General features: G+C 36.5%; 1 protein-coding gene across 1 annotated transcript in view; it reads left to right on the forward strand.

Annotated features, from left to right (window-relative positions):
• WDR93 (WD repeat domain 93) overlaps positions 1–12,079 on the forward strand; it is a 71,168-nt gene that overhangs the window by 52,097 nt on the left and 6,992 nt on the right. The window contains exons 13-15 of the mRNA XM_044662492.1: positions 8,888–9,098; positions 9,421–9,484; positions 9,997–10,153. Coding sequence (XP_044518427.1) covers positions 8,888–9,098; positions 9,421–9,484; positions 9,997–10,153 — 432 coding nt within the window. The remainder of the gene's footprint in view (positions 1–8,887; positions 9,099–9,420; positions 9,485–9,996; positions 10,154–12,079) is intronic.

Here is a 12,079-nt window from a genome sequence, read left to right on the forward strand (position 1 = left end):
ATGATACCACATTCCTGGCCATCCTCAATTTCAACTCCTTTCATACCTTTCCTCCATCATCACACTGGTCAGCATTAGAATACATCTGGTTTTCCTCTTTGATACCCTCACTCATCGATCCCTCCTTTGACGTTCACCCTATTAAGTTTGGTGCAACTAGGTGGTAGAGTGGGTAGAGTGATGGACTTAAGAGTTATCAAGACCTGAGTTCATGGGGGCAGCTGGATGGCTCAGTGGATTGAGAGCCAGGCCTAGAGTCGGGAGGTCCTAGGTTCAAATTTGACCTCAGACACTTCCTAGCTGTGTGACCCAGGACAAGTCACTTGACCCCCATTGCCTAGCCCTTGCCACTCTTCTGCCTTGGAGCCAATACGCAGTATTCACTCCAAGACCAAAGGTAAGGGTTAAAAAAATAAATTAATTATTTTTTAAAAATGAAGACTGGAGTTCAAATCCTACCACAAATATGTACTGGCTATTTGACCCTGGATAAATCACTCTACAACATTACAAGCAAAACCTTTCAATTCTGGCACAAATTCAACTACAGTTCTTATAAGAGATGAATCAAGAGTTTAAAGAAAAAAGCTAGGCAAAGAAGGAGTCCTACCAAATTCTTTTTATGACACAAATACGGTGCTGATACCTAAGACATGAAGAACAAAAACAAATAGAAAATTACAGACCAATTTTCTTAAGAAATATCAATAAAAAATCTAAAATAAAATATTAGCAAAGAGACTACACAAATATATCAAAAGGAACCTTTACTGTGACCAGTGAGATTTATACCAGAAATGTAAGGCTTGTTTAGTAACAAAACTAACAGAAATCACATGATTTATCTCAGTAGAAACAGAAAAAACCTTCAACAACTCCCATTTCTGTTAAAAACACTAGAAAGCATAGGAATAAATGGGCCTTTCCTTAAAATGATAAGTAGTATCTATTTAAAACCACCAGCAAGTATCATCTGCAATGGGTATAGATTAGAAGCCTTCTCGATAAGATCATCACCACTGTTATTTAATATTGTGCTAAAAATGCTAGCTTTAGCAATAAAAGAGAAAGACATTTGAGTTAAAGTAGTCAATGAGGAATCCAAATTATCACTCTTTGAAGATGATATGCTGGTATACTTAGAGAATCCTAAAGAATCAAGTTAAAAACTAGTTGAAATAATTAGTAACTTTAGCAAAAGTTGCAGGATACAAAATAAACCCGCATAAATCATCAACATTTCTATATATTACCAACAAAGAGATAGAAAAAGAAATTCCATGTAAAATATAGCGATCCTATACCTATCGCGGGAGTTATGTTCCAGAGACCCCTGAAATAGGTGAAAATCCGTGAAGTGGTGGCATTATATTTATTTTATTATTTATATACATTTTAAGGCTTTATAAACCCTTCCTATTCTCCTATAAACCTTTTCTACACTCTTATTAAGCAATAGTCATCAAGCCCATCAGCACCCAGGCTACAGAATACAGTGCTGTGATAGGTTGCAGATCAAAGCATGTTATTTTTCACTTTAGTTTATTTGGGTTTTTATTTTGGGGTTTGGATTTTATATGAGTATTTAAAGTGTGAACATGGGAATCAAAAGCAGCATAAAAATATAAGCTTGAAGAAACAATTGTTAGGATAACACAAGGATACGGGGAAATATGGGGAGATGATACGTGTTCCCTCTGAACCCTATCTTCTGAGGTTATAGAGGAATTCTAATTAGACTATAGGCCTAGAAGCAGTTCTGTTAAGTTTTAATGATCATAAAAGAACACTGGAAAGAGAAGGAATAGAAATATATCAAAAGGGGCAGCCAGGTGGCACAGTGGATAGAGTGTCAGACCTGGAGTTGGGAGGACCTGGGTTCAAAACTGACCTTGGACATTTTCCGGACCATGTAACCCTGGGCAAGTCAGTTAACTCCAACTGCCTAGCTTTTGCCCTTCTGCCTTAGTTAGAGTTGTTACTAAGACTAAGAAAGTAAGGGTTGTATTTTAAAAAAAAGAAAGAAAGAAAGAAATATATTGAGAAGGGGGAAGGGAGAAGAAAAATGGGGGAAATTATTTCACAAAATCAGGTTGTATTAGCAAAAATCTATACAAGTAGGAAGAGGTAGGGATAACAGCTGACACTTGACCATCACTCTCAACTAATCAAAAGAAGGAAGAATACACATACACTACACACACACACACACACACACACACACACACACACACACACACGGTTATACGGTTATATACAGAAATACATTTTTGTATTTCTGCAAGAAAGAAAAAGGGAGAAGGGCAAGACAAAGTAAATTAAGGGAAGGATTAGGCCTAAGCAAAACAAGGTCTAAGGATATACATAAATATTTGTAACTCTTTTTGAGATAACAAAGAATGAGAATCTGAGGGAGTTCCCATCAAATGGGGCAATGACCAAACAAATTATGTTTTATATATATAGAATGGTATATATGTATCTTGTGCTGTATGAAATATGAAGGGAATGGTTTCTAAGAAACCTGGGAAGACTTGTGGAGTTAACTGAGCAGAACCAGAGGAGCAATTTATATAATAACAATGTTTTATTTTTAATTGTCATGCAAAGCACACTTCCATATTGGTCATTGCTGTAAGAGCACATTCATACATAACCAAAACCCCAAAATAAAATCATAAATATATTGATGTGAAAGACAACTCCAACAGTTCTTTCTCTAGAGATGGATAGCATTCCCTGTCATAAGTCTTTCAGGATTGTCCCAGATCATTGCATTGCTGAAAGTAGCCAAGTTTTTCACAGATAATCATCATCTAATATTGCTGTTATCATATACAATGTTCTCCCAGTTCTGCTTATTTCATTCTGCATCAGTTCCCATAGATCTTTGTCAACTTTGAAAGACTTAGGAACACTGATCAGAATAATAAACAACTAAGATTTCTAGAGGACTACTGATGAAAAATGCTGTCTCTGAGGTAGCAAAAAATGCTATCTCCTTACTGGTAGCAGAGTAAAAGATGACGGTGCAGAATGAGACACATACTCAATGTTACATGTATATACATGTACATCAGATATAGCCAATACATAAATTCGTTGCTTAGTTATACATGTTTGCAATAATGACTTTCTTTTTCTTTCTCAATGGGGTTGGGTAGAGAGGGAAAGAAAGCAGATTTTTGCATATTAAAAAAATTTTAATTAAAGTGATTTTTCATAAGTGAGAAATCTGACTATTGTCATTTCCCTATTCATGAACTTCTGTTGCCTATAAGATAAAATATAAATCACTCTGTTTTCCACTTAAAATTCATCAGAACGTGACCCCAACCTAATTTTCCAGCCCTGTTATACATTAATCCCCTTCCCACATGCTACAATCCAGTCAAACTGACCTCATTATTCCTTGTGCATGCCACTCCATATCCCACCTCAATGTCTTTGCCTAATCTAACTTCACCCATGCTTGGAATGCTTTTTTTACTCTCCTCTGCCTCATAGAATCTCTTTTTAGCTAGATCCCCAATTATGTGAATAGTGATCCCATGAAGTCATAGCATTATTCAAATTTACATTATTCAAAGTTATAATCATATGTAAAATATGGTCATTGGTTGACGGTTTTAAGAAAAATAAGTATATCTGTGCATTAATGTAATATGACAGCAAAAGATAAGAAAAATATATTTCTGATTTGAGTTTATTATAAAGTAATAAGTCTGTAGAAAGAAAAATTATTATTATTTTACTTCCTGAATATTGTGCCTAAAGATAAGCCAACATAGACAATATGATAAATTATGGTATAAATGTCAAAATTCATTTGAAATATTCTAGCTGCATAGAATAAAGTGTCTTCTTTTTCTTTAAATCTTCAAACATACAGTGATAGGCCCTGAGAAGTTTAGCTATATCTCAAAGAATTTGCATGCTAACATTTCCACAAAATGAGCCAAGTGTAGTTGGGGAGGGAGGCATTGGGCAAACTATGGGCTGGAGCCCAAATCTTGTCCTATCTGCTTTTGTACCACTCACTTTTGTATGCCCTCAGCCAAAAATGGTTTTTAATTTTTAATTACAATAAAACTTTATTTTAAAATGTAAAAACCCTTCTTTTACTTGCTGGACCTAGGAATGAAGAAAGCAGGCCAGACTTGGCTTTGAGGCTTTAGTTTGTTCACCTCTAACTTAACAGCATTTTCTAAAATCAGTAATGCTGCACATAGATAACATAACCAATATCAAACTGGGAAAGAATGTGGAAATCAAAATGTTAGCAAATAAATGCCAAAAATTGTATTTACATGCAAGTGGAGAAAAAAGTCACATAAGTGAAGAAAAATAAAATAAATAATGCTTTAAATGTCACATTATTATACCTGCATTGTTTTTCAACAGTTGGGCTAAAATAACTTGAAAGGTTATTCCACCCATCTTTCTTATTTGACCACTATAAGGATGATATTAGAAAATAAGTCTAACATGTTATATTAGTTTAGAGAAAAGAAGTGAAGCAGGTGGTTTGAGAAAGAATTGGAGTTTGAAAGTTCTGAGACAGTGTCAGTTTCAAATGTTGACAGTTGGTGCGGGGGGTTGTAACAGTTTTTCTGTGACAGTTACTCTCTCGGGGAGTGGCAGTTGGTCTCTGGCAGTTGGCAGAGTCACACACAGGGACTCTTTCTATCTCTCAGGGCTGGAGGAGGTAGCATCTTTGTCTCTCTCTCTCTCACTGTCTGAGGGAAAGACCTGAAGGAGATGAGTGTTTTCTTTTTCCAGCTTGGGAAACACTATTGACTATCTAGTGCTGTTTTAATAGATTGATTTAAATCTGAGAAGACCAAAAAAATTCCTGGTCTTTGGTTTGGACTCTGAGTCTGTTAAGGCTCAGAGTCCTAACTTGATTCTTGTTGAGACTCAACCAGCTAGCTTTTGTTATTTTATAACTTTAAGGTGAAGTTAAGAATTATAAGGATAATTAGTATTAGTTTATTTAGAATAGTAAAATTTTGGGTTAGTCAGATCAGGAAGAATTAGTGTAGCCTGTGAAAATAGGAGAAGTGGTTTCTTGCAGAACCAGGGATCTTTATTTGGGTGGAGTTAGAATCCCTTAGAGTTAGAAGTTATCCTTATATATATTTTCAATAAATAGTTTATTTTTTATAATAAGAGTCTCTTTAGCATTCTTGCACCTAGGCCTGAAGAGAAGTTCACATATGAGCTTCACTTCACTTTATCACTGAAGATACTTTTGATTACATCTATCAAAAGTATCTGAATAGTTTTGAACCTTTATTGGCATAGTTTCCGAATTTATTTTTATAGTTCTCGCCATTTATTTTTACACCACCAAAGAACTAGGAGCAATGGATGGCTGTAGCTTCTCAGATCAAGAGAATTTGGAAACCAATAAGCATCAGTTTTAATTTATAATACCCTCCAATGTTAATGCTGAAAACAAGGGTGAGGTGGTCCTTGGACACTAAATCCTTAGCTTGAGAAGGCATCCTTTCCAGCCATTTCATCCATATTAAAAATTTGTTAATCTCTGTATTTACTTTCTTTGATTATTTATTTTATTCAAAACATAAAGATAGCTGCCACATTCTCATCTGTACTGACCACCTCTCTAGTAATTTTAATGTTATTCCACTGAACTCAGTTTTTAACATATGTTAAAAATAATATTGATATAGATGGATATATTCAAAATACTTAATAGTTTATTTAAAGCCATATTGGTAATTAAGAAAGCCACATGCCTGCTAAGATCTAATTCAAATGCCTCGCCATTACCTCTGCCTACCTGGCTTGTTCTGCAGGGGTAAAAAAGCATCTCAATCAGGTTCTGAGACTTTATACCTTTGTCTACATAATCACACTTCCTGCCCACCTATATTGCACAAGAGAAATCATGGGAAATGTAGTTTTCAAGTCCTCTAAACATCTACAGGAATTTTATGTCATGGATCTTGATATTAAGACCAAGGACCTCAAAGAACCCCAAATTTCCACTAACACACATAGCAACTACTACTTACAGTAGAAGTTTCTTCATTATGCACTTCATTTTCATTTTATTTCATTGCTTATATTGTAAAACATTCATTGCTTATATTTGATGCTATAAACTTGAAGCTTTTGTTCTAATAGCTGCTCTACTAAGAAGGAATAATTTTTTTATTATTTTATTATAATCTTCAATCCATCCAGCAAACACACTTTCTATAATTATTAGTTAATCAACCATTTAACATTTATTAAGTACTTACGATGTTCCAGGTGCTGTGCTAAGTAATAGAGATACAAAGGCAGATAAAAGACAGCCCTTGCTCTTCAGGAACTCACAGTTTAATGGGGGACAATGCAAACAATTATGTACAAAGAAGGTATAGATGGGCTGCACTGGAAATAATCGACAGAGGGATGACCCTAGAATTAAGGGGGTTCAAGAAGAACTTTCTGTAGAAAATGAGATTGGAGTAGCCTTGAAGCCAGAGAAGTCATGAAATAGAATGAGGAAGAGAATTCCAGGTATGGTGGATATCCTAGAAAAAGACATAGAATTGGGAGATAGAGTTTCTTGTTTGAGGACAGTGAGAAGGCTTGCTTCACTGGATCCCAGAATACAATGAAAGAAGTTAATATATGGAAGCCTGGAAAGATAGGAGAGGGCCAGATCATGAAGAACCCTGAATACCCGACAGGATTTTATAACTTGGAAGAGGTAAGGAGTCAATGGAGTCTATCAAGAATGGCAGTGTCAGATCTCTAGGAAGATCAGTTTACCAGTTATGTGAAGGAAGTACTGAAATGGGGAAAGATTATTAACATTTGTCTGCCTTTTCATTGTGTGTAAACCACAAAAAGCAGATACAACTTTTCCTTTTCTTTCATTTCGATGTTTTACAGTATTTATTCTCTACCACAGATTTCAGGCATTCTGAAGTATTATATTCCTTTAGAGTTTCTATCACCACATTTATGCCATTTAATAATATCAATTTTTTTCCAATGTAATAACAACCCTCTTCTTTTTTATATTGGCAGTGTTTCCATCTGAAGTTAGTCTTTTTATTCAATTTGCTGAGGACTTCTTTTTACCTTTTTTAATGACCTTTTCCAGGATCTTCATCTATTTTTTTAATATTTTATTTTTTCAATTACATATAATAATAATTTTCAGTATATGGTTTCTGAACTTATAAGACCTAGATTGTCTTCCTCCTTCTTTCCTTCCCCCCGCTCCCAGAGATGGTAAGCAATTTGGTCTGGGTTATATATGTTTTATCATGCAAAACATATTTCCATATTGGTCATTATTGTAAGAGAATGCTCATAGGAACCCCAAACCCCAAAATAAAAACACAAACTAAAGTGAAAAATCATATGTTTTTATCTCCATCTGACTCCAACAGTTCTTTCTCTGGAAGTGAATAGCATTCCCTGTCATAAATCCTTCAGAATTGTCCCAGATCAGTGTATTACTGAGAATAGCTAAGTCTTTCACCCTTGATCATCATACAATATTGCTGTTACTGTGTACAATGTCCTCCTGGTTCTGCTTATTTCACTATGAAAAAAAGAATCAAAAAACTCTTAGTAATATGGTGTATAGCACTGGTCACATTTACACATTATAATGGGCAAGTGTGGCCTGAAGATACGGTGGCCGGTTAAAATCCTCAACTAGTTTGCAGCATCTCATTAATTGAATTTTGGGACATTGTATGCCACCTCGTATCATTTTATAATTCAAACTAAATCAAATTTCACATTATTCAAACTTGCATTAATCAGGACCTATCTATATTTCTAAGACTTAGCTTGGGGGCAGCTGGGTGGCTCAGTGGATTGAGAACCAGACCTAGAGATGGGAGGTCCTAGGTTCAAATCTGACCTCAAATGCTTCCTAGCTGTGTGACCCTGGGCAAGCCACTTAACCCCCATTGCCTACCCTTACCACTCTTCTGCCTTAGAGCCAATACACGGCATTGACTCCAAGATGGAAGGTAAGGGTTTAAAAAAAAAAAAAAAAAAAAAAAGACTTAGCTCAAAGAGCAGCAGGGTGGCTCAGTAGATTGAAAGCCAGGCCTAGAGACATGAGGTCCTGAGTTAAAATGTGATCCCAGACATATCCAAGTTGTATGACCCCTAGGCAAATCATTTAACCTCAAATGCCAAACCCTTACCACTCTCCTGCCTTGGGACCAATACTTAGTATTAATTCTAAGAAGGTAAGCATTATAAATAAATAAATGAAAGACTTAGCTCAAGCACTGCCTTCTCCTTGAAGCTTATCCTGATTCTCCCAAATGCTAGTTCCTTCCCTCCCTAAATTACCTTTTTAAAGATTTTATATTCTGCATATACTTACAGATGTACCTGTTTTCTCCCATGGTAGAATGTAACTCCTTAAGGGCAAGAATGGTTTCATTTTTGTCTTTGTGTCCCCAGTGCCCAGCTCAGCACCTGAGGCATAGAAGATACTTGATATATTCTTACTGGCTTTGATGGATCTTTATCCTATAAATATACCCCCTTCTTTAGTCCTAAGTACTCTCATAAGACTGGTTAGTGGGGTAACCTGGTGGCTCAGTGGATTGAGAGCCAGGCTTAGAGACGGGAGATCCTGGCTTCAAATCTGGCCTCAGACTCTTCCTAGCTGTGTGACCCTGGGCAAGACACTTCACACCCTTTGCCTACCCTTACCTCTCTTCTGTCTTGGAATTGATGCTAAGACAGAAGGTAAGGGTTAAAAAAAACTAGAAAACTTAGTTTAACCACTGCCTTCTACATGAAACTAATCCTGACACTCTTAAAGAGAATCTTTCATATCTCAGTACAAGCTCTTTTTGACCAGCCTGGGCTTTGTTTTTCCTAGGATTCTTGCTTGGTGTGATCTCGCTTCCAGAAGGATGTTCCTGCAGAAGTCTTCACTTCTTAAAGAATTATGAAACCCTAAAGGACTGCCCATTCCCAGAGGATGTGCTCACTTCTAAATTACAGGTTCTGGTGCTGTGCACTGATGGGTCTCTTTACCTGGTGAAAACCGAAAAAGCCAGTGAACCCAGCATCAGTGTGGTTGTGGAAAGGTTAGTGATCTCAACAAAGCTTACTGTGGACTTAGAGAAACATAATGACAGGCATTTTTGTGTTTTACTGTTTGCCTGACAAAAAGCGGCTCCTCCACAATATCCTCATTCTTCTTTCTAACATGTAGGTGAATGGAAATGGAATAATGCAGTTCGGCCAGTGTGTAAGTGCTTTCTTTCCCACAGGTATGTACAATGGCAAGCATGCTTTCAGGCGAATGGAATTTGATAACGGACTAAAGAAGAGGCCCATAAATCTCTGCCTTTGAATTGCAGGACTACTCTTCTAATTGTTCCATAATGAGCTTCTTGTTTTTCACAGGCCTGTGAAGCATCCAAATGAAACAATTTGTGTTGTGGCTCCCATTCCATTTTTAACTCCCTTGGTAAGTAAGTAACTTTTAATCTTTAAATTTGGGGAAGACCTAAAATAAGCAGAGACTATAGGAATAATGCTCATACTTTTGGAGGCCCTGGAACTCCTCTAAAACATTGATGGGCTAATTTAGCCTTGGTCCTGTGACACTTGGTAGGAATATACATGATTCCTAGCTCAGTGCAGGGGCCTGAAATCACTACTCCTTTCATTATTAGCAAATAACCACAAGTTAAATAGTTCTCTAGCTAAAGAAACAAACAAAAAATTGTTTAATGGACTGTTTTCAATTTCCCATATCTTAATGTAAAGCTTATAGTTGGTTTGAGGAACTGGGTGAGTAGTAGCAGTTTAAACTTTCTTTGGCATGATGTTGTCCAATGATTTCCATTATTCTGCCATAAGATTCCCAATCATTTTCACTTCACAGTCCTCAGAGATCTTTTCTGGGAGTGAAGAATACTGGCAACAAACATAATCTGCAATACCTGTAATAACTTCACTCTCTGTTTGCTTCCCTAGGTACTACTCTTTGTTTTGGATGGATCGGTTTATGTCATGAATGTGACCAACTCAGAGATCATCTGTGAATTGGATTCTCCTGCCTCTCATCATTTGGCAAACCCCTGGCAGCCCGTGTTTGCCTTTATTTCAGAAACCCAGTCTGTGCTCATCCGGGGTAAGACTGAAGCATTCTTTGCTTTAACCCCTCATTCAAGGATGGGAGAGTTTGAAAACCCAGGAAATATAGCCAGATTGACCCTCTTTTTCAGCTTGTATTTCCTTTCACAAAGTGAATCCTGTGGAGAAAGGACTAGATGTTCCTAGAACCTCTTCCCCTTTTAACATTAACTGAATCATAGAATGTCATCCCTGGAAAGGACCCTTGAGATGGTCTGGTCCAAACCCTACCCAACCAAGGATCCCTCCTACAACATGCTCAACAAGTTAATGCTTCTGCTTGAAGATTTTCAGTGAAGGAAATACTGTAATAGATCTGTGATCTCATTGAATTGAATGTTCCCTCTAGTAAGACAGATCACAAGCCATCCATGCCTGCCAGTCCTTCACTACCACAGTGCATATCTTCCCATGTGTTATCCCTTGCTATCCCTTATTGTTGCCACTTGGTGAGCCCATCTTTTCTTTTGTTCATATAATTCTTTGATGACATCTTTTACTCTCATTCACTGAAATTCTTCATTGGTTATGTGTTCCTATTCACACCCACCATACACTTCGCCACATGATACTCAGTGTAATTATTTCTTCAGAGATTATGTTCTGTGTCTTTTATATATATGTCTTTTAAAAACTTGAGTTGGATGCTGAGTTCCCTGTGTAGCAACAGTTAGATAAATGTCTTTTCTTCCTCATTGGAATTTCAGAATTTTCATTTTTGAGAGTTCCTATCCCTTTTGGACCCACTTCCCATGTAAAATATCACTTGTCGTTTATTTGACCCTTTTGAAAACTGCTGTCACAGATTTAAGGGACATGTCAGATTCTGACTGGCCTTTTTCTTCTCTGCCATGAATTCTATGTTGGAATGATCACTTTCAGCTCACCAACATGACAGGATTATAGATTTAGAGCTAAAAGAGTCTATAAAGATCAATGAGTCCAAATCCCTTGTTTTGCAAGTTAGAAAATTGAGAACCAAAGGGATTGTGTGGCTTTATTCAGGTTCACACTTCTAGTAAATGCTTGAGGTCATATTTGAACTCGGGACTTCCCAGCTTCAAGTTCAAGCCCTATCTTCTACGCCAAGATGTTTGCTTGTTGGACAGCATTTGGTTCAGACTGACAATTTTCTTTTATCACTTTCTCTAGCTTTTAAAGGATGAGATTATTTCCAAGGCAAGGCACAAATGGGTCAGCATCTCCACTTTTGACAGAGAAAGAAAACTGTAGCAGAAATATAAATAGTTGAAGTCCTCCATCACTGAAGTATTGTGCTTCTGTACCAAATTTATGATGTTTCTTAAATTTGGCATATAATTCCTCCTTCTGTCCAAGTGGTTTGTAGTATAATCCCACAACAAAACCACTTTCTTTTTTTCTCTCCATTGGGTCTCCCAAATAACTCCCAAATAAAAAAAAAATATTGTCTTCTATGAATTGCTGTTTTTCTCTACTGCTTTTCCTCCTTTGTTGATCTGCTGCTCAATATAGAATCAGTTGTGTTGGATCAAAGTAAACAGTTTTATCTCTTTCCATCCATTTTAATTAAATTTTTATTATTACTGTGTATTGGTTCTAAGGCAGAAGAGTGGTAAGAGCTAGGTAATTGGGGTTAAGTAATTTGCCCAGGGTAACACAGCTAGGAAGTGTCTGAGGCCAGATTTGAACCCAGGACCTCCCATCTCTAGCTACCCACCCCCCTCCTTTTCATTTTAAAACTCTCTTTTAAATTATAAACACTATTTTAAAAGCCTTTGTTAGGAACATTATATCCCTCCTTAAAACCCATCATCCCCATATTTTAATCCATGAATGTACCAAAGATCTTCAATTTGTTTTCCTCTTAAGATTTGATAGTTCTTAGTGCAATTGTTGAATTCCTTCATGAATCACTAGAAGTAGGTAGTGATTAAATGTGACA

Source organism: Gracilinanus agilis, chromosome 2 (assembly GCF_016433145.1).
Source record: "Gracilinanus agilis isolate LMUSP501 chromosome 2, AgileGrace, whole genome shotgun sequence".
In the NCBI taxonomy this organism is placed as follows: domain Eukaryota; kingdom Metazoa; phylum Chordata; class Mammalia; order Didelphimorphia; family Didelphidae; genus Gracilinanus; species Gracilinanus agilis.